This window comes from Rhipicephalus sanguineus, chromosome 1, assembly GCF_013339695.2.
Source record: "Rhipicephalus sanguineus isolate Rsan-2018 chromosome 1, BIME_Rsan_1.4, whole genome shotgun sequence".
In the NCBI taxonomy this organism is placed as follows: Eukaryota; Metazoa; Arthropoda; class Arachnida; order Ixodida; family Ixodidae; genus Rhipicephalus; species Rhipicephalus sanguineus.
The window spans coordinates 134,140,487-134,166,383 of record NC_051176.1 but is presented as its reverse complement, the minus strand read 5'-3'; the positions used below and the strand labels follow the sequence as shown (position 1 = coordinate 134,166,383).

At 43.7% G+C, this 25,897-nt stretch overlaps 1 protein-coding gene across 1 annotated transcript; it reads right to left on the bottom strand.

Annotated features, from left to right (window-relative positions):
* Positions 1 to 192: 192 nt before the first annotated feature.
* On the bottom strand, positions 193 to 18,126 carry LOC119398558 (troponin T, skeletal muscle). Its single transcript, XM_049412076.1, has 9 exons — positions 18,036 to 18,126; positions 17,621 to 17,733; positions 14,059 to 14,157; positions 9,695 to 9,880; positions 4,920 to 5,027; positions 4,391 to 4,660; positions 1,059 to 1,106; positions 882 to 941; positions 193 to 300 (listed from the first exon to the last, which is right to left on the bottom strand). The coding sequence occupies exons 1-9, from the start codon at positions 18,100 to 18,102 to the stop codon at positions 220 to 222; spliced, it is 1,032 nt and encodes a 343-aa protein (XP_049268033.1). The 5' UTR covers positions 18,103 to 18,126; the 3' UTR covers positions 193 to 219.
* Between the last annotated feature and the right edge of the window lie 7,771 nt (positions 18,127 to 25,897).

Genomic DNA, 25,897 nt, shown 5'->3' with positions numbered 1-25,897 from the left:
TATTAGAGAACAAATATTAAAAGGTTTGGATGTGAAATTTCACTCACAATGTGGGCTGTGTTCAATCTGTGAAGTACTGAATCTGGCAATCCAGCATGCTGTGGTGCCTTCTCTTGCATGTATATTTTCATACATTAAACTGAGTGTCTGCCAACACAGAAGTGATATACAAAGGAGGCAACTTAGAAACTTTTGCGAATCTATTCTCGATCGAAATATTTAACTTTCACCCCGTTCCTTCTCATTTTGCTGAAGAAAGAGCAGCAATCTCTGCCGATCATCTTCCATGTGCCCTGGCTCCTGCATGGAGAAAATTGAACTTTAAGGTATGAACTTGTTTGAAAGGGCACCAAAAAGAAACACTGAGCATTGATTAAATGCTCATCTAAAAAAATGACATTTTCATTAAATTCGCAGCGAGATTGCGTTTAAAAGAAGCATAAAAAAGCCAATTTTTTTGGAGTAAACCACAGCAGCAGCAGGCCAATGTGATGATGTGGATTTCTATGTAGTATCATATTTAGGTCCATGTGGTGCAGTAAACATTCTTGAAACTTGGCATGTCCAGTCTATGGCTCCGTTCAAATGCAACGTATGAAATCTTTTTCAGTAAAAGAAATTGCTAACTAGGCCCCAACACACACTGTAGAAAACTCATTAGCACTGGTTGGCGCAGGAGCTCAAAGGCAATGCATTCGGTTTTTGCTTCTGCATCTCTTCTGGCTTCTCAAGCTTCTTCTCGCACTAGCAGTGGTTCCGTGGGTATTCTAGCAAGGCATGACTAGTTACAGCTGAACTTCTCTTTCTCTTTAGTATCCTTTTAATGCATCAGAACTTGGACACATCTGAATGCATTAGAGATAAGAACATGTTTAACTTACACAGGCCCCGTCGTCGTTCCGGAGGACCGCCCCCGACCAGTAGTACATTGGCTCTGTCCCCTGCACATAGACGTCTCATCAAAAGTTGAGTGTCTGCGAGCACTGTTTGTTGCACGAGAATGCAACTTTCATATTCTAATCAAAGCATCAGAGATTAAAACTGTGTTATTTACTCACTTTTTTCTTTATCGCTTCTAGAACCGCACACCTCCACTGGTCGTGCTCCTGCACATATTTTAGTAAAAAAAAAGGAATGGTTGCTCAAAAAGAATTTTGCAGTGATTGTGTCGTTTGTTATGCAATTAATGCCACATCCACATTTCTGCCATAGCATCGGAGATTAAAGATGTGTTATTTACTCTCACTTTTTTCCACCTCACTATGAAGTCATGGAAAGTACCATCGGAGATTTGCTGCCTGTCAAACAAAAATGGTTGCTCAAAATTAAGTCTGCAAAGACTGTGTTCCTTGTTGCACGAAAACTCAACTTTCACATTTGTCTCAATGCATGAGAGATTAAAAGTGTGTTATCTGCTCACATTAATATCTTTTCCTACATCAAGCAATGGAAACACTCTTCAATCATTTACCTCCACACAGATTTACCAAATGAAAATTAGTTACTTGTAATGAATTTAGCAGAAATATGTCATATAGGTATTAAGGGAAAGACTACCATCAACCTGAACATAATGGTGATCCTGAATTCAACTCCTAGACGAGAATGAAATTCTGTATTAACTTTTCTTTCTGAGGAGATTGTAAGGGTTTTGTTTCATTGTAACAGTCAGGTGGACGGCAATTTTCCTATTTTTAATTTAACCATTCCAAGCTGTTCCAGTGCATAAAAAGGCAGGTTGGATAGTTTCATTTCCGAGGAGTGTATCATAGGTTATTCATTTCTTATTGCCAGAATCATCATATGCTGTTTTTTTTTTGTTTTCTTAGAACTGGGGAGTGTATTCAATTTGTACATAGCTTAGGTGCTCCGATACCATTTTGACATTAATTTTCCACCTTGTATCCATAAAATGTGGGTGCATGTATTATAATTTATGTCACATATACGGTCAGGTGAGTGAGTGGTGTATTTTGTTGTTTCTTCTCCCACTTGCTTAATTCGACTCACCAGACAATCTGACTAACTTCGTTGGCCTCTTCAAGGTTGAATTAACTGAGTGAACTGTAACATTGTAAGCCCTCTTGGTGCATCTCATAGTTTTTATGGTTATTTGATACATAGTCTGTGCAAAGATTTTAATAAAGAAACTGCCAGAGACCTCTTGTGTGCTGTTCTGTTGAGAGGTGAATCTACCCTTGTGAAATCAAGATATTTCAAATTACATGCAGTGCGAGTATTCAACAGCTGCGAAACAGCTATTTAAAAGAACATAACATTGAAAGTGGAACTTTGCACCTTGGCCTGCAAACATTGAAAGGGGACTTTGCACCTCGGGACAGTTTGATAGGGCATCCAGCCATGTAGTACGTAATGGGTGTTTCTACCAAGGCTTTTAAGTAACCAAGAAGTATTTTGAAATATACATTTTAAAATTAAAGGGTGGTTCCTTTGCAATCTTGCTGTCAGTGATGATACGTTACATAATCATGTGTCCCTAATTAGCAAAAACATGAATTACCTTTTACTCCAATAAGTAGGGGGTGCAAAAAACTTAAAGAACGCTTGAGCTTCACCTTCAAGAGTAGAATGTAATAGCGTAATCGGGCACAGCTCAGATCACCTTCTCTATCGCTAGCCTGGCTTCGCTTCTCGGGGGACACCTCAATCATGCTACAAGGAAAGGAACATCTGTGCGCATAAAATTGGCCATTTCAGACTATCATAGAATGCCTAGTGCAAGTACAGTTGTGAAGTGCCCACTACAGCATAAATCTTCCAATTTTTAGAGCATAAGTAACAATAGGAGGAAAAACGAGGCTTTTTGTCCCTCTGTTGCTTAGAGCAAGCAACCTCAATCCCACAGTGTGAAAATACAACTTTAGTCTGTCCTGCAACTTTGTCCATCGAAGCATAAAATGTGCGATCTTTTCACTTTCTTGTCTCAAGGGTAACATTTTTTGGATGCTTGTATACACTTGCCTCTCCTGCATGTATTTGTGAACAAAAAATTAGGCATCTGTCAGAATTTGCTTGATTAATGTGTGAAAAAGCAAGTTTGATGCTTCGAATAATAAAGATTGAGTGCGAATCGAATCGAATAATTTCGAATAATTTTCGAATATTTCTCAAACATTTTTCGAATAATTTGAAGTGAAATTACAGAAAAAGTTGCAGAGAATCCCTAAGTATGTTCTTATGAGATAGCAACATGAAAGTGTTTCTTTTCGCTAGGTTGATGAAGCGCTGGTGGGGTCATATTTCATAGTTGTCTTTCGTATCAAGAGCGAGGCAATGTAGAGGCCGAATTGTATTAATGTACATGATTTGGTGCAACCAAAGTGTTGCTGACAACACTTTACGCATGATAGGCAGATATGCCATTTCCTCAGCCTCTCCTCCTCTTTCACCTGCTGTGGAAGGCCAACTGATGTGGCGGACAAGGGTGTGCTCCCTTCAAGTCCGGAGTTCCAAATCTGCCTCGTAGACGTCGATATATAAGAACATCTGAAATTTTGGATGCTAAAAAGCTTCGGCGTCCGATTTTTCGGACTTCCTGCCCAAATTTCAGGTCCAAAACAGCATTAAATGAGCCCCCAACTCTGCCACATCTTTCATCTCCATATTGGAACCAGCGTTTTCTTGAGTTAATACATTTGCGACCGTAGCGGAGCTTGAAAGGCAGCTTTGCTGCAGTACGGGGGTGTGATGAGGTGAAGCATATTGAAATTTTAGGGACCATTTCCTATCGGACGACGACTGTCTCTTGGCTAAGTTCGACCGTAACGGAGCTTGAAAGGCAGCTTTGCCGCAATATTGGGGTGTGATGAGGTGAAGCATATTGAAAATCTAGGGACCACTTCCAAACGGACGTTGACTGTCTCTTGTCTAAGTTCGATCGTAACGGACCTTGAAAGGCAGCTTTGCCGCAACACGGGGGTGTGAGGAGGTGAAGCATATTGAAACTCTAGGGACCACTTCCAATCGGACGTTGACTGTCTCTTGCCTAAGTTCGACCGTAACGGAGCTTGAAAGGCAGGTTTGCCGCAATACGGGGGTGTGATGAGGTGAAGCATATTGAAAATCTAGGAACCACTTCTAACCGGACTTTGTCTCTTGGCTAAGTTCGACCGTAACGGAGCTTGAAAGGCAGCTTTGCCACAATACGAGTGTAATGAGGTGAAGCATATTGAAAATCTGAAGGGGTCACTTTCAACCGGACGTTGACTGCATTTGTCTTTGGGAAGTTCGAATAGTTCGAATAGTAAAATTTCAGTGCGAATCGAATCGAATAGCAAACACTATTCGAAAAATATTCGAAATTTCGAATATTCGCACACCCCTAATTATTGGTAATGAAATATTTAACACAGGCAGTTATTTTACTTACCTCTTTTTCACAGCCTTCATTTTCCTCTTCCATGTCTTCATCCTCTGCCTCCTCCTCTTCCTCATCTGTCTCTTCATCCCCTACTTCCTCCTCTTTCCCATCAGTTTCTTCTACCTCCTCTTCCTCCACTTCCATTTCCTCCCATACATCCGTTTCCTCATCGACTTCTTCCTGCTCATCACCACTATTGTGACCTTCTATTTCTTGTTCATCATTGAGTTCTCCATGTTCTACCCATAGACTTGATTGGATGGCCTTTTCTGCTGCCTCCTGCACATGAATTTGTTAACATTCATTGAACGATTGTCAGCATGAAGTTGTTAAATCTGTGAAAAAGTCACTTTTCTGCCCCTCCCAGTCAGAAACATGCATCAGAGATGCATTACTTTAATCATATGGCTCTTTTCTTTGCATAAAAGGGATCTTGACCAGTCATTAAGGGCTCCCTCACAAGGCCCTATTGCACATTTTGCTTATGAACTAAAAGTTGTAATATCTGTTTGTTACTGGAGGAGTTGCAAGGACTTACATAACATGGTGCCAGGAGGAAAGAGCCATTGTTAACAGCTAGACACTCTCTCGCTTTGCTTCGGCTAGTGTCCATTGGAGGTGTACTTTCCCAATGTTCTTCCACGTGCTGGAACCAAGAGAACGTATCATGTTTGTGTGACAAATCTGACATCATTTTTTACTTCTCTTTCTATTTTGCTTTGCAGCGTGTTCCAGTAGCAGCACTGTGCACTCTGCATTCAATGAAGAACTGAAGACACATGCCATGGTCAGTGACGTTCTAGTAGTGCCTGTTGTTTATGCATGCATGCAACTTGCACTCTTGCTCGAAGTGTGGCTCCCTCAAACGAGAGGGAGTGCGACCTTCCGTTTGGAATTAAATTCCAACAGCTTTTGTGCGACACAGCTGTTCCATACCTTGCAGACATGATTGCCACCTAAGCTATTTATATGTTGTGTTTGCTTGTTTGCAATGACCAGACCTGGTGACGGGCCCTTTAGGTGCACGAATTTGTTTATAAAAATTGATTGTTTCACACAAAATTAAGGGCTTCATGTGTGGTTAAATGGCTTTTCATCAGGCCCCATCAGAAGTTTCACGAGAAGTTCTGATGAGCCATTAGAACTTCTCGTGAACCACCTAAATATTACTATAGATGAAAAAAAAACTAAATACATGGTTTCTCACTCCATGAAGAAACAACTCGATATTGGTAGGTATATAACAGCACTGTTGCAATGTGTTAGCCTCGTTTAGGTATTTAGGGGTCATGTTTTATTCAGATATGAACTGGCAATCGCATATACCCTATATAGGTAACACATGTTCGAAGTTAGCGTATGGTTGCCGAACATTACTAAAAGCCTACAAATGTTTTAGCACAACGGTTTTGCATATCCTATATTTCACATTTGTGCATAGCCACCTAAGCTACTGCATAGCTTCGTAGGGCAGCAGATATAAAACGCTTTTGAAATCTATTAGCCACTTACAAAAGAGTGCAATAAGAATTATTACATTTTCAAACAAGGCGTATACCACAAAACAACTGTTCCGACTGATACGTGTACTTCTGCTGGATTCTGTTCACATATTCAGTGTTGCTGATATGGTATAGTTGTGCTCAATATGACTTGCAACATGGCAGCGGATGGCCTAACATGCTCAAAGATTGCGCATGGCTTCAAGTTTGCCTAATTTCCATATTAAATTATATTTCCTTGCTTGGGATCATCCCCAAATCTGACAACAAAGTTTAGTTGTGGAAATCAGGGCTAGTGGAAGCCATGTGTGATCATGGAGCTCGCACATAAAAGGCGGCCAGCCTTTTATGCACGCCAAGCACCCTCAGTTTAGACATAACCTGAATTGTGGCCTTGAAATTCGGTGGTGAATGTCTCAAACTACATGCGATTTTTAAAAGATTTCTAAATATTAAATGGCTATGCCATAAATTGTGACACCCTCAAGGTAGAGTTTGTGTGCAATGATGACAGGTGCTTTGCTGTCATAGCGTTTTTATTAAATTTTGTTTTATAGTATAGAGCCATAAAAATGTCTCGTCACCGACATGTTGTAAAATGTTATTACAATGAAGTGCCCTGTTGATTGTTGGCTTGAGATTTGCAATACAGTAAAAATTATCGAGGAGGATCTACGAGAGTGCTGACATGCCTATCTGGCAATGCACTTGGCTTGCCAACTGATATATTGGCATTGCGTTATGTTTCAGCATTCTGAAATGCACTCTTAGACCACTTGTCTCCACCCATCTTCACGTTACAATCTGCTCTTCATTTTCCTTTTCTGCTATCGGTTAGTGCTAAATCTGTGTGGCGGTATACCACAGGGCAAAAAATATAGAAAGAACGACTGTTGCAGTACCATAAAGGGTGCCTGTTGGTCAGTCTGACCATGCCAACAACACAAAGCATAGTGGTTATTGTGTGTGATCGAAATGTGTCAGCTTGTTCTAAGCTGCTGGAAAAATGCTCAATAGACGTGTATGATACATTAAAAGCTTGCTGTATTTTCAGCGTGTGCAAGGGCGCAGGTGCCATTAGCAAGGATCAGTAAGATGTTTCAGCACTACAAGGTGTTGCTCTGTGAAACTTTTGGCAAGACAAAGCAAGTTTGACTGCCTTTTTATGGTACTATGCTCTATAACTTTTAGTAATGGTATGACATTGGTGCACAACCACTGTGTAATGTGTTGGTGCAGGCTTCCTGGCAGCTATAATTGGCTAACTGCTTACTTGACTCAGCTTGAGGCAGCTGGTCAGAACAGATCAAGCCATGACATAGACATTGATAGTTTGATCTCTGCAGTCTGACTTGTGCTTGATCTCTGCCAGGCATGCATTCTAGACATGAAATGTAGTACTAAAGGCCATTTCTCTGTATTCACCATCATTTGTGTAATAAATTATTTCCTCTGGCACATCCAACTGTCTGGTAAAAGGTGCTAGCAGTTGCACATTTCGATTGCAGACATTTGCAGTGCACATATATTTTTCCGGTGCAGATAAATTGTTGAGCCTGCAGGGGCGAGCTTTCAAAGCTTGTAACGAATGAAATTTTTTGTTGCTATAGCTGTGCCATTTGACAAATGTGGGTTGTGAATTGTGCTGTAGCTGTGTTCCAAGCACAGCACACTTTCGTTGAACCTGTGTACTATTGTGAGCAATATGAGCGGGAGCACGTGAGTGTGTGGCAAATAGCTTTGCACCCAACATGAGTGATTCGCGACAGTGGCTGACAGAAATAAAAGTGGTAAGAGCACCACAGTTCCGCCACACGTTGCCACTCCTGCGTCACTAGCACTGATACAAAATGGCACCTGATTGCATGTCACCAGCCGCTTGCAATGATAAAGCAGGAAAACAAAGTAGAGTGTGGTGGTGTGCTGTCTATAGCTCTGCGCAAAATACCACTGTTCATCTGTTCATCCACTCGTTTCTGTGTGTGTGAATGTGTGTGTGCGTTTCACAACACAAAATCAAGATACGGCAAAATGGGAAATATGAAAAAAGAAGAGTACTTCTCTTTGCTGTGCCTGAGCACAACAGGCACTACATGTTCAACGTAAAGCCGTTATCTGTATTGTACATTCCGCGAGTTGTAAAAGCAGATGCGTGGCGGGAGTGACAACAGTGCATAGAAAAGCATTACCCTTTCCACTTTATTTTTAACAGCGCCATCTGAGTGTCGATCAAATTGGGGTTTGAGACTATTTGCCATGCACTTGCATGTCCCCCGCTTATACTGCTCACGATAGTAGTACATGTTTGCAAGTTCATTGCTCACCAATGCGCATTAGTTTGGGTTGGACATGCCACTTTCATAGCTTTGCTGCAAGAGAGTAGCTCTCTAATTGTCTAGGACAGGGGTCGGCAACCTGCGGCCTGCGGGGCAGTATTATGCGACCCCCAGCACGATGTCAGAACCACTTCCCTCCCCTTGGCACTTCCTATCTGAAGGCCGACATGGCACTTTTCACATCAAATGGGGTTAGACAGGAACAAAGAAAAATCGTTTCGAGCTGGCATTTTAACCCGTCTCCGCACTTAACCAGATAATGTCTTACGATTATTGATAATCCACCTTTTCTGCTGACTATAGATAACGATTATTTTATCTATTGCAATTCGCCGATTTTTTTCTCCGTATGCCTGCAAAACCCCGTCCCTCCAATTTCCTGTGCGGCCCCCGCCATGTCGACTTCATGGAACTTAACCCTCCGCCTCAAAAGGTTGCCGACCCCTGGTCTAGAATATCAAGTTCAACATGAATGAAGCTTAGCATACATAAAGCAACCTAAATGAGAATTATGGCACAGCTTGCCAGTGGCTTCCCAAGACGTTGTCGAGACAGTATTGGAGGAAGCATTAGCTCACTGTTCGAGGTCTATAGTATTTCTGGTATGTATGTGTGTCTTGGCAAGGCTGAACTATAGATGTTTTGATGACTTGAGCAAGCTAAGAAAAAGATGCCCAAAAGGATTCCTGAACCACTTTTCCAAGTAATCATCAATTGACCTCAGTATCGGAGTTTATTGCCTCATGAATCGATCGCTGCAAACATTTTTCGAATCCGTCAACAACGAGCAGAGTTACAGGGATTTGTCGCAAGCTTTAGGTACTTTTTCTTTTCTGTCGTCCCAATGAGTGTGCTGGAGGGACGGCCCGGAGGAAAGCAGTTACATCAGCCAGTGTCATGACCTTAAGCGTGTGTCATGAAACACGATCGCTCTCTGCCTGTGTCATTTTGTTGCACAGTGGTGTTGCTACTGTGTGATGTTAGCACACATTGAGCGTGATGCCCAGGACATGGCGGCACCCCATGGTAAGAAGCACATCTGATCCAAACGCCGCTTATGTCAGCTATCAGCCAATGGCAGCAGTCTCTTGCATGACGAAAAATCTGTTGTATGACAGCCCTCCGAATAGAGTGAGTACGAACCTCGGCATGAAGAGAGGGCGCTTGAGAAAGTGGCAACTTTATGCTCCTCTTGTGAACTATCCTTGCCTCACATGACTGCAAAGTTTGGCTGAGCTGTTCACAACAGTGTCTGCTTTCCACTGCATGTGTTTTTTCACTAAGCACTAAGGGTGGTTCAGGATCCCTTTAAGGCCGGTTTGTGTTACCTGGGATTCGAATGGGCAAGTTTTGTGCATGATCACTGGGAAGAACAAGTCAGTTTTCTGCTGTGTATACATTGACCAAAGGCAACAAAAATTACTTGGTTATAAAAAGTTGAAACTATAGCTATGTCTGTTGATTTTCCTATTTACCATGGATTTTTTCCGTTTGTTAACAGCTTGCCTTGGGCTCTTTGCTCTGGCTCGCTTTCTGTTCTTTCTGGACTTCTTAGTCTCTGAGGACATCTCGTCGTCGTTGATTTCAACCAAATTATGTGATAACAGGTGCTCATAAAGCCAGTCACACTTTTGAGCAGCCGTCATATTCGGATCCTTGTCCTGTTGAAGAAAAAAATGCGACAACTTAGTTTCTGCTTTGTATAGCGACATTGTTCAGGTCACACTGATTGGCCACACCTTCAGTTCCGTAGGCTTTAGAGGTATTGTTTCAACTTTCGCAATTGCAGCAGGATTGCACATCTGCAGGTCTGATCAGCCAGCTCTTTGGGTGAAAAAATAATCCAGCTTAACTGAAAACAACAGACCTGTTGTGCTGGATTATTCAGTGCCTAGTCTATTGTTGGTTTCAACAGCTTTAGCACAACTAGAAATGACAATGAAGTAGTAATATTACTAGTTAGGTGAGCTGAGAAATTCTAAGTGTGAGGTTATATGTTTGTGGATAGAGGCTGTCTTAAACAAGTGCCGATCTAAAAATGAATGTCCGTATTTCATTTCAGAATAATAGAGAAAGAACCCGAACTCGGGCATACTTAAACAAGTACTTTTTTATTCTAATAAACCACTAGAAATAATGATGTAAATATGATCTCCCTTAGTATTTCTACAAAAATCAGTCATTTAAAACTAGCTTTGAATGCATACTGATACTAAACCTGTGTGTTCCACCTGTTTGGTTTTCTACATAGCTGTCAACTTCATAATCATGGTATAATGCCTCAATTTCTCAAGATTGTCACAAATAAGTAATTAGCACAACACTTCTTCCGGATATTATGCAATTCACAAAAAGTGCACACCAAGCACAGTGAGGCTTCATGAGTGAAAAAAAGGAGACTCGGCATGTTGCCAAAAATAGACATGCTGGTCACTTAATTGGTATCAAACAATTGAACAGCCCACCATGCAAGTTCAGTGCAGCGGTTGAATGTCAGCATGACAGAAAGTTGAGTTGGTAGGTATTCATTGCGGAGGAAAGTAATGCATGAAAACATGGACACAAGAGAAGAGAATTAGATTACACAAATGCCAAAGGTCATACACCATGTAACCAAAAGCTGCCAAATTGGTCCTTTCGTTAGGGCAACATCCTCTACTCTTGATTGCTGGATTGACTGCTGAATAAACTTATAGTGTGTGTGCACACTTCATTGCTGCTTGGTGCCGTGAGACTGCCACAACAGACATTGATTTTAAAGTACGAAACTGCACTTCTGCCCATTTTAAACTTTGAGCATTTAAATGCTACAAAGTAATTAATCATTTGTAGCGCTTTTGGGTTATTATGCTCCGTAGCATAGTTACTGATTTCAGGGATATCTAACAAAGCACTAAAAATGAGACAAAAATTTTGTCAGTTTTGTTTGTAAGCTATACAAGATGAAGTATGTATAAGTGAATATAATGAACCTTTTGAATATAATGAATACTAAATTAGAGGCAACATTCTGTCAGCACCCTATAAGGAACACTGATACAATACTTGTTGCTCCACTACTTTTAGTCTGCTGCAGTGTGGCTTGTGACTACTCTCCTCTGCTTAGCTGAGAAATATGCTCAGTACACCCATATCTACACTGATGCCTCAACCACTCGGGAGACTTCCTCCTGTGGCTTTTATGTGGCCTCGACAAGACAAATGCTCTCTTATCAGCTGCAGCGGAGAACATACTCCATGGCAGCAGAAGTTTATGGCAAAAAAGAAGTTGTCCTCTGTATATTGCACCGAACGCCTGGCCAGTGGGTGATTTTCACCGACTCTAAGGGAGCATTAAAAACATTGTTCAACCTCTTAAAGAAAACAAATCATCAGCTTATTTCTTTCGACATAGCGTACTTAAAGCACTTGACTGTTACCGCTAATCACTACATTGCATTTTAGTGGATACCGGCTCACTGCGATAATCTGGCCAACGAAAAAGTAGATGAAGTGGCATGTAGAGATCTTCAATGTCAAAATTATAGGCGAATTTATTTAACAAATCTGATGCTGCGCAACTGGCTAAAAGACTTGCTTCTGAAGAAAAGAAGAGGCCTTGGAACCTTCCAACATTACAGTATGCTTTCCTTTACTCAGTCGACCCACATGTCGATTCAAGGCTCCCATTCAGAATTTCTCGACATCTGAAAACTCTATACCATCGGCTTCATCTAAGCACTGCCTATAAAAATGGCTGACAGTACCATTTCTGTCAAATGGCAAGTCCACACTGAAACAACTGTGGCTCAATTGAAACTGTGGAACATAGTATTTTGTTTGAGTGTTGCGCTTATGCCAACGAGAGTGCGCTCATGAACATTACATGCTTTCGAAACACAGTTTTAGTATTAGACTGTATTTTAGGCCCTTTAGACTGCCTCAAGCAACAGAGGCATGCAATGAAATTTCTGTTTACATATTTGGACAGTATTGGTCAGGTAGGGAAACTTTAGTTGTACCTTGCTGTCACAGTCATTCACCTTGCATGCAGCAAAATTCGTCACCTCATTGTAGGATGATGCACACAATGAAGGACTCTACCAGCACACGTCCCCGCTCAAGAGCTAGAAAGCTCAGCATCTGAATTCCATGATTTTTTACTTTTTATTTTTCCATGCCTCTCTCCACCTGTCATTCTCTCCCCACTCCTCTTCCCCACACAGAGTAGCATGTCAGCGACTTTATATGCCGGCTAAATTTTCTGCCTTTCAATAAAGGGCTCTCTCTGTCTTGCTACTTTTACATCCATGGCACATCGAAGATATTTTGGCCCTGGTGCATGTTTCATGGTGCATGTTTATATCGGAAAGTTCAAGTAAGTTGTCATTATAGTCCAGTTCCATGTTTCTGCATTTGGAAATGGCCATGTGGACTGATGTAAGTGGTGCAGAGGTACTTGTTCAGCAATGTGACTACCCGTGCGGCACCATAAATTGTGACTTGTTGCAAAACCCACATGTGATGTCTTAAAACGGCATAAAATAAAGCTTCGCCATACCACACAATAAAATGGTCTTATCTACTGGGAAGGGGAAAGTGTGGCAGTAGTTTCATTGTTCATCAAGCTCTTATATCACAGAGAGATTAGACAGACTGCCATGCTTCATGGTTCCACGCACATAATTGGGTCAAGTGACTGAATACTGTCACACCAGTTAATTCAGCCTGCTTTGCCACTTTTATGTGTATTGATATAACACTATACTTTCATGACAGTTCTTTAAAACTTTTCAAAATACAACTATGTGTTAATATGTAAATATGTAAATCTTTTAACTGGGAGGTTAGTTATCATAATTAGTTTCCCAGTGAACTAATGCGTTGTTATTTTTTGCCAGCGATGTCTAACACACACAGTATCATTTCCATCACACCATATCCTGAGCTTACAATTGAAACTTCTCTGTGCATTTTAGGTAGATTGTTAGTCTTTCTTCAAGTCTGTTAATGTTAAAGGGGTCCTGAATAACTTTTCCAAGTGATCATCTAATGACCTCAGTGTCTGAGTTTATTGCCTCATGAATCGATTGCCGCAAAAATTTCCTGTGTCCATCAAAAACGAGCGGTGTTTCAAGGATTTTTCGCACACTTTAAGCGCTTGCTCTCTTCTCGTCCCGACGAGCACGCTGGAAGCTACACAGGGAGGGATGGCACGGAGGAAAGAAGTTATGTCAGCGTGCATCATGACCTTGGGCACACATGATGAAATGTGATGGGACTTTCCCATTGTGATTCCTGAGTGTGGGTATATTGTGGAGACCATGGAGGTCAGCACCAGCATGTGGCAGCACCCTGTGGCAAGAAGCACATCTGATCTGAATGTGGCTATTGGCCAGTAGCATGCTATCTGTTGTTCGATGTCAAACAACAGGCATTGGCAGCCCTGAAGAGAGTGAAAACAGTACTCTGTATGAAAAGAGGGCAACTTCGCGCTCTTTTTCTCAACTCTCCTTGCCCTGCATGACTGCAAGATTTGGCTGAGCTGTTCATAGCAGTGTCTGCTCCTCCAGGATGTGTGTTCTCACCAAGCCCAGGGGATAGTTCAAGACCCCTTTAATAAAGACAAATTGTGTGATGGTTACACAAAATGACCGTAACTGCTAACGGGTGACAAAATGGTTCCCTAAAATTTCATCGCATCTAATAACTGCTAAATAATAAGTGCTGAAATAACCAGCATTACGTTGCCTTGACATGGCCCTTGCGCCATGAAACACCGTACACCATCATCACGTTGCCTTGACAGTCTCACCAAACCGAAGTCCATACTAATGTTTTATCTCAGTGCGCACGTTACCTTAGCCATTTCATCCACCTCTTTGAGGATTGCCAGCCTCCGCTGCTGTGTGGTTTGTCTTGGACTGCATCGTGTCTTTTTCCTGGATTCTGCCAGCGTCTGCATGTAGGCACATAAAAACACTGTGTAATGTAGTTGCATTATGAATTCTTTATAAAAACAATGAAGAAACACTGGAGTGATGAAAAGTTACGAGCATGATTGCTCAGTAGGGTGTTAACCCCTTCTACCTAATCCATAAATACCGAACAAATGCTACTGACGTATGCTAGAACTTGTGGTAAAGAGGGAAATAAGAAAATACACGTAATTTAAGGGAGTCGGGAGCAACACCCCTGGCCATTTGCAACCTCCTAGGTTATTCATTCAGCCCTTCCTGAAAGACTATCCTAGTTTGTCCATATAAGTACTTCTTGCCATTTAATGATTATCAAGATCACATAATTTTACAGTGGCAACAACTTTGGTATAGTAACATCTGATGACGTAATGTCTAACCAGAGGTATGCAAAGCTTATGTTGCCTTGACTTAGATGTACTATGCAATTGCTGGTGCTAAGCTGTGTGTGTGTGTGCATGCGTGCGTACATGCGTAGTGTGTTTGTTTGTTTCCAGCTTCCCCTGTAACTCCCCTTAGTTAAGCTGTTTTTATTACATTCGAACCCGCATATATTGAACTTTAAAAAACAGGAATGAGTTCGATATATTGGATAATTTGATATACAACTCTTAATGAAATTATTGTACTTGTGACGCGAATTACGGCGTGCAAGTTGGCTTCGCTGCATCGCCTTACGATAATGTAAGAAAGGCGCCTTAACAGCAACATGCGGTTATTATTATTATTTTTAATTTTGGATTTTTCTGTGGTTTGTACTTGGGGATGCGGAGTTATATGCAGGAGCGGGTTATAAGCGATAAAATATCGCCTCAAAATCTTTATACGCAGCTGTGCGTACTCGTTGGTTGCCGGAAGCGTCACGTCTGCGTCAGCCCTAATGTCAGTTTTGTTTTTCAATATCATACTCAGCTTGCTTCTTGGGATGCTGTGCAGAGCAGCAACGTAAGACTTCTTTACCCCAAGTTCGACTCTATTGATTATTGCTAGCCTTGTGAAAACAGCAGGTTCTGTTTTACGGCATCCATCACATTAACAAAGGGAGCGGAGAAGCGAACGACACCGCATGACAGGCTGGCGATGCAACGACGAGGAATCATGGGGTAACGCACGTGATGATATGCGGTAGCTTCTACTCGCTTTGCGCAGCGTCTTTCTAATCACACTGCTCAGTCTCCCAAATGCATGTGGAAAAGTCCCCTTTCGTGAGAGAAAACCGAATGTTTGTGAGGGAGAGTGAACTTCTTGGGGAGATTCCCGCTGCCCGATGTTCAATATATCAGGTGTTCCGGCTATTTTTGTTCGTTGTAGCCATATACTTCCCTATGGATTGACGTTAATAACGTTAAATCATTGCCGTGATCAAAAATAGTTCGGTATAAAGGATAATTTTATTTACCCGAGTTCAATACAGTCGGATTCAACTGTACCACATACAGCCACCCAAACGGGTACCCTCAGGCCCCCGCCAAGGCGTGAGATTGCATCATTTTAAAATGAAGCTCATGAAGTGTGATCTTTAGAGACAGGAACCTTGAAATACAATATGCATCTACGCATCTACTTATAACTTGGTAATTAAAAAATTGACAACATTTTGTTGGCAGTACAGTAAAAGCTCGTTAATTTGAACTCGAAAGAGACTATAAAATTGTTCGAATTAAGTGGAGTTCGAATTAGCGAGCGAGCGCTAGAATGAACGGACATCACACCACTCTGCGCGGGCCATGGGGATTCATACAATAACTAGCGAGGAAACTGGCGCTGCGATCGTTGAGCCACCATGGGAATGATGGGAAGTATAGGCTTTGGATTGAATAGCGTTAGCTAGCGAACAGTCTACACATCTTTTTCTACAGTTTCAGTTTCGTTTTTCGTGCAGCGTGGGTAGGGGGGTGCGTTGCAAAGCTCTCAAGCAGTGCCTTTGTTGTTCAAAGAGGCTGAAGATCACCATCTCTTGGTTTGCTGCGACTTTGCAGCTTTACAGGTTGTATTTGACAGTTTTAGCAAAGCATCATGCACTCACCACTGTGCATAGATGTAGTGTCCCATGCCAGTGCAGGAAATTGCATAGAGTTCACGTTTTTTGATAAGCGCTACTTCTCAAAGCTCTTTCCAATCGACTGCAAAACAACGGCGAAGCTAAGTAGATGCACCGTCACGCTCCTGCGACTCGACTTCATAACAAAACGAGAGATGCGTTGGGGCCAGGTCACTTGAACAGACGCACCTGACATCGCAGCAGACGATATGTTAAGTGTTTCTCAATCAATACAGTACTGTTATTTCCATAAATAAATAATGCGTACTTTCGAGGGAAAAACAAGCGTGTTTGTTTTCAAGTGTTGTAAAAAAATAATTCATTATATCGTGTTGCCAAATCTGGAACACAATTGTAGAGCAGTGCATACCCTGATGGTTGAATTTGTCCATGTTTCACTTCCATCTCATGTTCGCACAAACTTATTGCATTAAGTTTTACGTACAAAAGAATGAAGCAAGTTTTAATTGGAAATAACTTCATACCACTTTGTTTACACTTGGCAAACAAGCATCGCGAATCTCAATAACAAAAGCCATCCGAAGCAGATCCGAAGCCTGTACTTCCCATCATTCCCATGGTGGCTCAAGCGCCGCTGAAGGAGCCCGCATAGACACTAGCGCCAGATTCCCCTCTAGGTATTATAGTAAGAAACTGGCGCGGGCGGAACCCAAAGAAGCCACCTCTGGACTCGTTATTGCGAAGTTGGTGCCACTACGCGTTTGTGGCTGGTGATTTCTTAAATATAGTTCATGGAGCTCTAACAGCGAACATAATTAATTGATCAGTCAGTGATACGACAGAAACAAGCACTGAAATACATTTATGTGAGCAGTGCTCCAAAACACCTTTACTTACATGGCAGAGTTAACGCAATCAAAATAAAAAGCAATCAGTAATTTGAATTTGCTTCCATTTCTTCTACTGCAACTCCATGAGCATCGTTTTCAGCTTGCCCAAGAGCTCCAGCGCAGCATCCGAATTCTCATCTGCTGAGAAATGTTGCTGTTTTGTTGTTTTGCATCTCTAGCAAACTTGGTTTGGTTTTGGTTTTTCAACACATTGGGATCACTTTGGGCTGACTTCTGCGAGGAGCAATGAAAACCAGGGGCTCCCAGTTCGAATTAACCGTAGTGAATACCGACGCGTTCGAATTATCGGGAGTTTTCCCCCATAGAAATACACAGGGCTGTGCTTCAGTTCGAATTAACTGTAAGTTTGAATTAACCGAGTTTGAATTAATGAGCTTTTACTGTATTATACTAATTGTGGCTTGGACCACAGGTTATGTGCCCTTCTCTGTATAATCCAGCTCAAATTGATTGACATGGTTTCATGAACTTCACTGTAAATTTAGTGCCTGTTTCAGTGTGCCACAGTGCGTCAGCCTTCACAGTGCTCACCTTTAGTTCATCAATGTCACTTGTACCGAAGGTTCTACAGAGCCTCTGGTAGCGCTCCTTTATCATGTGGTCAGTGCGTGAGGTCATTTTAGTTGCTATAAAAGCCCACTTTCCTGAAAATGAAAAGTAGAAAAACATAGTATGAAGTGAACTTTGCTGTTTGCAAAATAACACTACCCAGAATTTTCACATTCATTGCATGCATCTCCTGTTGCTCCTCGGTGGTGAATCACTGACACAGTAGCATATTGCTTGTTGTCCTCAGCTTCCCTATAAACAGTAACTTGAATAATGTATACCAGCGGGAGCAGTAAACTGTTTTCTCACAATTTATGGCATATGCACAAGTTCTTTATTTTAGTTTTTCATGTTCACACAGTGTCACATGATGCAAACAAAATAATAGCTCACGTACGTGTGTTGTGCTTCTTGATCACCTCAAGCAAGTGGACATCTTCGGCAGGACTCCACTCACCAAGCATGACATTTCCCGCAAATGAATTCTTGTATCTGAGTGGAAAAGAGTAAATGGCATGTATTAAGTGGCATGTATTGGGTTGTTCTCTGCTGACTTCTTTTGGTAACGTTATAAGGCAATGTTCTTCTTGCACTTAATTTGTCTTTTGCCTACACAAGCTCTTAACAGTAATCCACGCCTACTCCTTTTGCTCTCAGTACACAGAAACGCTGATGCTTCTAGATCAAGAAATTTTTAAAGAGGATTTCCTAAGGTGTACGCTTGTCTATCTGTCTTTGCATTAGTATTTGATAGCTGCCTACTCTTCGATAACACTGTGTAGCCTTAATTTGTGAACACTCAGATCATTAACTGTATTTTATCCTTTAGTGCGGCCATGTTTTCTTATTACACCACATGATGAAATACGTTTGGCTGACCGAATTGCATGTGGTTAACATTATAGTTTTTGGATAGTGACGTGCAGGTGTGAATTCCGGACTTTTTGGAAATAAGAGATAGAAAAAAAAAAGCTTGATTCCTTTGAGCTATGGGTCCTGTGGTAGAGTTTTGATAATCCCATAGATTGCCAAACGGACCAGTCTTCTTTTCAAAAGTGAGATTAAACCTGAATGTTCTTTCAAAGCAGATGTCCTGAAACTAGATACTTCTTGTTTTGGTCATGTCATGTGGGCTACCAGTTCAATGGAGCTTGAATTAACAATAGCCAAGTTGGGCAACAGTGTCGCTAGTGCACGAGGTGGTGAGACGGGATGTTTCAGGCTGCAGGGAAGCGTGTCACTGAGCTTGTGAAAGAACTTGTGGCATCAGCAGGAGTTGATAGCGACTCTGCAGTGTGCAAGACAACACTATTGTTACATGCCATCAGGAACAAGAACGCTTCAACAAGACGATGAAGACGAAGAATGATATAGCGCTCATGCTGTTGCTGTTCCTCCATCTTGGCGGCAGCTGCTTCTATCTCCGTCTGTATATTTTGTAAATACATTTCTTCTTTTTATACTCTCACCCGTGACATTTGGTGGAGGTGCTGGGTGACAACCGCATACAACGGAACTCCGCAGTGGCCGCCGCTTGGCCTGTCCCGCAATGGCAGAAGAGGGTTCGGCTCCCGCTGAAGCGACCGCAACAACAACAACCGTTGTCCTGCCTCAGGTAAAAGATCCCGGCACGTTCTGTGGCACCGACAATGTCGATATTGACGAATGGCTGCCGATGTACGAACGTACAAGCAAAAACTATCGCTGGGATGACACACTTAAGTTGGCGAACATCTTGTTCTACCTCAAAGGAACAGCGAAAGTATGGTTCGAGAACCATGAAGGAGAAATTGGAAGCTGGGACGCATGCAAGGAAAAGATGCGGGCCCTTTTCAGCAAGTCTGCAGGCAGAAAGGCAGCGGCCAAGAAGGAGTTGGAAACTCGCGCACAAACGTCGACCGAGTCGTACCTGACGTATATACAGGACGTTCTTGCCCTTTGCCGCAAAGCAGACAATGATATGGACGAAACCGAGAAAGTGGGGCACATATTCAAAGGCATTGCAGATGATGCGTTCAATCTTCTCATCTGCAAGGACTGTGACACTGTGGATGCCATCGTCAAGGAATGTCAGCGTTTCGAGGCCGCCAAAAGTCGACGTATCGCCCACCATTTCGCTAGACTTCCGAACACCGCCGCAACGTGGTCGTGTGACGACGTACCAGTCGTCCAGGCGCCATTAACTGCAGAGCATGTGACGAAGATCATCCGCCGCGAACTTGAAGCTATGGCTCCTACCTCCCCGTGCTCCCGTGCCTGTGACTCAGCTCCCAGATGGTACCACTTGTGCAGGCTCTCGTTCGTCAGCAGCTTTCCAGTGCTGGCCTGAATTCGGAATACACTCCAGTCCCTTCTCAACCAACGAACCGCCGTCGCCCCTCACATCCATATGCCCAGGTCAAAGCCGTCCAGTGCCTCCTCGTGATCCCGCCAAGTGGAGGACTCCTGATGACCGTCCTATTTGCTTCAACTGTCATCGTGTTGGTCACGTGGCCCGCCATTGCAACAACTCGTGGTATTGGCATCAAACATCCTATGGGTACAACCGTCACCCAAACACTGACCACGGAAGCTTCCATCCTCACGGCAAACCACCTCAAGCCACCAGCGACGACGTCCCTGCCATGCCGTATTGTCCTCGCTCACCGTCCCCGCATGGCCGTCAGTCCCATTCACCGCAGTCGCGTCGCCCATCGTCTCGCTCGCCCCAATCTCGCCGTCCAACGTCGCCGACTGACCACCTGCCTCGGGAAAACTAGCCGATGCAGCTCCCGGAGGTGACGCTGCATCGACCTTGTGCCCACCAAATCCTCTGACCACGCTTCCGACCAGACGTAACCTTATTGATGTTAAAGTGGACGACACACTCGTTATTGCTCTTGTCGATACAGGGGCTCATATATCGGTGATGAATGCGGAGCTTCGTCGCCGCCTTAGGAAAGTTCTAACGCCCCCCACGATACCCCTCGTCCAAGTCGCCAATGGTGGGACGTTCCCCGTGCTTGGGATGTGCTCTGCGCGTATCAGTGTTGCTGACCGCTCCACAATTGCCCTGTTTGCCGTGCTTGAGAAATGCTCCCATGACCTTATCCTCGGAATGGACTTTCTGTCTGCCCACTCCGCCCTGACTGACTGTGGAACCGGCTTGCTTCAGCTTGACTTACCATGCCACTATGACGCTTCCCCGCCACCTCAACTGCGTTTGTGCTCTGTAGATTATGTTCGTCTGGTGCCTCAAGCCGTTACGTATGTGCACTTACGGTCTTCACCTCCGGTTCCGGACGGTGATTACATGGTAACACCTATTGCCGACGTCCTGCTGTCCAGAAACGTTGCCGTTCCACACACACTTTTGACAGTTACGAATAACCGAGTGTCCCTCCCGGTACTGAACTTCAGCTGGTGCATGCAACTGATTTCGCATGGCATGACTCTGGCCAATGTCTCTTCTATCGAAACTGCTACTATTTCTGCGTTCGCTGCCGATGCTTCTTCCTCCTCTGCTCGGTTTTCTTCTCCACAGAGCACAGCCGATGACAACATTGGCAAGATGATTTCCCCTGACCTCCTTCCAGCACAGAGAGCTGATATTCGGCGCGTGCTGAAATCTTACCGCGACATCTTCGATTTCGATGACCGCCCCTTGGGTCAGACAGCTCTTGTCACACACAACATCAACACTGGAGACGCCAGCCCAATCCGACGGCGTCCGTATTGCGTCTCCCATGCTGAGCGCCAAGTTATACAGCGTGAAGTTGACAAAATGCTCACTAAAGACGTAATTGAACCATCGTGCAGTCCATGGGTGTCGCCAGTCGTGTTAGTAAAGAAAAAGGACGGCAGCTGGCGCTTCTGCGTAGACTATCGTCACTTAAACAAAGTGACTCGCAAGGACGTCTACCCACTACCGCGGATTGACGACGCTCTCGACTGCCTACACGGGTCCGCTTACTTCTCATCTATCGACCTCAGATCGGGATACTGGCAGATTTCTGTCGATCCTCGCGACCGTGAAAAGCACGGCATCCTCACTGCAAGTAGTCAGATTCTGGGTGCTGCGCCTTTTTACATTTTCAATATATGCAACCTGTCTGCTGGCTGTATTATTAGACTGCCTCTAGGTGGTTCACTAGTCTATGAGCACAAACACATCCAGTCATTTCATGCTATGGCACGAAACGTACAGTGTTTATAGGAAGCCACTGTCCTGAAAATGCTGTTCTAGAAACGTTGGTCTATAAACGTTTCCCCTTCCTTATACTGTGACTCTGTATCAAAGACATATGTATGGAGTGTATGCATTAGGATACAACAGCATAGCTAGGGACAAGATTGTGGGGGCTGTACTCGACTTGCTGCACTTAACTGACAGAAGCATTTCATTCCACTTTTTATAGTCTCGTTTTTATAATAAGGCTGTTTCAGTTGGGATTAATTAAAATTACGAAGGATGCCCTGAAACAAGCCACATGGATGGGTTAACGCCACGTTTTATAAAGTGTAGTTAACTCATCACAAGATGTTATCACTGGAGAGAGGTCCTGCATTGATTCACTTGCCTCTCACGGCACTGGTGGCGAGTTCTGCCTGGCAGGAAGTCCTTGATTGTTACCCAGTTCTCGCCGTAAGCTTCGACCGCCATCACCAGCATCTGTGTGGACCACACACAAGAAAAGAGCATATGCTTCAATAGGCGCAGTTCAGCGTGAATGGCAGCTAACTTAGCTGAGATGTCGTGGCACGGAGCTCTACATTAATTTCCAGTAGCATATAGGATTGATTATTGTAGAATTATCTTTTACCTTAAAGGGGTCATGAAGCACCCCTTGGGCTTGTTGAAAAAACACATCCTGCGGAAACCTGACACGGCTATGAACTGCTCTGCCAAATATTACAGTCGTGCATGCCGCGTAAAGGCCACAAGCGGAGCGCAAAGTTGCCGTTTCCCCAGGCACTCTCTTTTCAAACAGAGGCCGGTTCTCACTCTCGTCGGTGGGCGGGGCGTCTGCACGTTGACGTCGCGGATCTGCCAGTTTACGTCGCAAGAGACATAGCACGCTTATTGGCCGATAGCCTACGTAAATCGAGAGCGGCGTTCGGATCAGATGCGCTTCTTGCCACGGGGTGCCGCCACTTGCCAGCGCCGCACTCCTCAGTACATGGTAGCCGCACTCGCGCACGCGAATCACAGCGGGAGAGCGATCGCGTTTCATGACGCGCGCTGACATAACTTCTTTCCACCGTGCCATCCCTCCCTATGTAGCTTCCAGTGCGCTCGTCGGCACGAGAAAAGAGAGAAAGCGCTGAAAGCGTGCGCCAAACCCCCGTAACTCCACTCATTCTTGACGGATTCGAGAAATTTTTGCGGCAATCAATTCGGGAGGCAGTAAACTCCGATACTGAGGTCATTAGATCATTACTTGGAAAAGTGGTTCATGACCCCTTTAAGTCAGTAGCGGACCCCCAGGGAGCAGGAGGTGGTTGGGCAATCCACCCTGCTCTCCAAAGCTGATCCTAGCACCGCTTCCCGCATTGCATGGGCATCAAGTATCCTTTTCTGCAAGTCTGGCTATTGCTCACTGGCATACGTGAGCTGTAAGCACTGTATATACTATGTAATCATATTGTGGGCCAGACTTGTTCTTTAAGAAATAATAAAGGGCTTCCCCCCCTATTAGCACTAGATGCGTATTTCTGTATACCTCTTCACGTTCACCATACGTCCCATGTGGTGATCCTCGTGTCATGACCCATGTCGTGATCGTCGATGAAACCTATCGAGCTGTCCCGGCAGCACATAAGACAAATTGTTCGTCCAGGGCATTTAACGCATCCCGAAACGTGAGTCTCATTATGTCCACAGCTCTCAAATGTTGGCACTTACCTTAAACCTCCCTCTTTATCATCACCAGTCTTCCTCACCTTTGGCACAGGAAAGTAAATACTAAAATGTCTCCACCTTTCCCACCTTGGTGAGCGAAGTAGCCCTTCCAAATGTGACCGCATCTAGCTATAGGGTGACTATAGAGTTGCCTTGACAACAAGTACCGTTGAGACGTTTTTATACTGCACTGAACAGATCTGTTGTATTCTAATAGACCAGATTGAGGGAGGCTTATACAATCCCATATGGCCCTCTCTCTCCCACTCTTCATGTTCCGTTACAAGAACTTTAAAGCCTCACAGACAAAGCTGTTCTGGAAGCTCGATATGAAAACCAGTCCAGAAATGAAGGATGTGAGCGATTTACTTTTTCAAGTAGGCTCCTAATTTGACAAACGAATGCGTTACCGTAAAATGAACACTACACGGCGCAGTGGTTTTTGTGTTAGCTGGGAGGCCCAAACGCTAACAGTTAACTTTTCGCCCTCTCACTCATGGTGTACTGTCTGTTGAAGGGACCCATGGATTTAGTTTTCGGTCTTGTCCACTGCTTTCAAAATGTTTGTACAACTTGGCAGTTAAAAATATCTCCAGATTGGTGAACACCATGCAATGATGGGCTCACCTTGTCCTCATCATGGCTAAACCTGCCGCGGCGAAGTTTTGGATTCAGCACGCGCTCCCATCGGTAAGACAGCTGAGTCCTCGTGCGGCTTGGCATGGACGTTGTCACTGCGTAGCGATGGTAAAGAGTGAACTGTATTACATACGGACATTTCACTAAAAGCTCAGTTGGGTTAAGAAGTGCTTATGTGAGCATGTGGGAACATATTTTAAGCACGTACTGAGAGAAAAACAAGATCAAAACACACACACACACACTTTTACTACTGGACTATTACAAAGTGGGCTAGTTTGTGATGGTCCACTGTGAGGATTACATTCTTGCAAGAGGACACAAATGGACACTGGATAAAATCCTTTGTTGGGTGCGTTAGTTCATTCTGAAATAGATTTGAGCGCAAACGGACGAGACACAAGAAGAGAAGACGGCGCTCGTGTCGTCCTTTTCTCTTCTTGTGTCTCGTCCGTTTGCGCTCAAATCTATTTCAGAATGGAAAGTTGACCTGTAATTCTTCTATTGCATCACGAAGATGCCTGTTACAGCTGCTTGCAATGGGCACTAACTGCTGGCATGTTTTGTTTACGTCTACAGCAACATAATTTTTTTTCTTAGCTTCCTCGCAAGCATGTTCGTCATTCTACAAGATTCTGCCGCATGGTCAGCAGTACTCGTAGACTGCAGCTACTGTACACTTTTATTTTCAAGGACAACGGTAAACTGCTTGTCATCCGAATACTTAATTTATAGGGCTTTATGTACCAAACAAAGCGCGACCTGATATTGCACATCATATTGATCGAGTTACTTCGGATTTATTTTCGACCAAGTGGGTCCGAAGTACAGGAGCATTTATGTGAAAAATTTGTAAGGTGTCACGTTATACAGCATATTCATATTTTGGAAATCTGAGAAATCGCACGTAATTTGTAATATTTACTGTCGAATTGGAAGGACCCGATGCAGGTGATATCGAAACCACGCGCGCCCCGCAAGCAGGAAAGGGTGGCCGCTCTTTTAGTCAGACCGGAACTTCCCGTGACGAACTTTAAATGAAGACACTATGGCCACTTTTTTGCACTGTCAGTGTGCTCAGTTTCGATATTGTCTGGATCGGGGTCTTGATATTTGATGATGGAAAAAAAAATTCGAGGACACATTTCACATTTCTAATGAGTTGCAAATGCGAAAGAATTAATGTTGAATAGAACGCTCGAGCAAGCAAGCAGCAGCCTGCTGTGTCAACGCTGCATACTACCCATACTACCGATGTCCTTGTGACGAGGTAACGAGGAAGTAGCAACAGCCACCAATGGCAACAGCCACGTGCAACAGCTAAGCCCAGTGGGGGTGAGAGCGATATCTACAGGCTGTGCGCAATTGCCTTCTAGATAGCATGCCCATGCACTTCATTACATCACATCATGCTACTTGGAACGCAATTTCCAGTTCCAAGCTACGTGTGAAGAAAACGATGACGTCAAATTTTAGGTCCAAGTACCATGTCATAAAGTGGAGTGCACAGGCCTACTACTATACTCGCGGACAACTTTTCTTGGCAATGAAGGGAAGGCTACGGGGGCGGAGCTACTGCACATGTACTGCTCCGCGAAGTAGTCCGGTTTGGCGCGCGTTTCGAATTTAGTTTGGGTTTGTGAACCTTCCGTACCTCCTGTGACGGCCACTTCATTATTCGAGCGGCCGTCACAGGCTTACACAGCCATTTGTTAGTGAAATTCGTCACAAGCTCCCTC

What these genes read in the sequence shown, in the direction of transcription:
- LOC119398558 (XM_049412076.1), bottom strand. Translation starts at nt 18,102, where the DNA reads ATGCTTGGTGAGTGGAGTCCTGCCGAAGATGTCCACTTGCTTGAGGTG. An exon ending in GATCAAGAAGCACAACACAC is followed by an intron (nt 17,734 to 18,035) that starts GTACGTGAGCTA and finishes TTTCATTTTCAG; the next exon opens with GAAAGTGGGCTTTTATAGCA. An exon ending in TCCTCCTGGCACCATGTTAT is followed by an intron (nt 4,661 to 4,919) that starts GTAAGTCCTTGC and finishes ATTCATGTGCAG; the next exon opens with GAGGCAGCAGAAAAGGCCAT.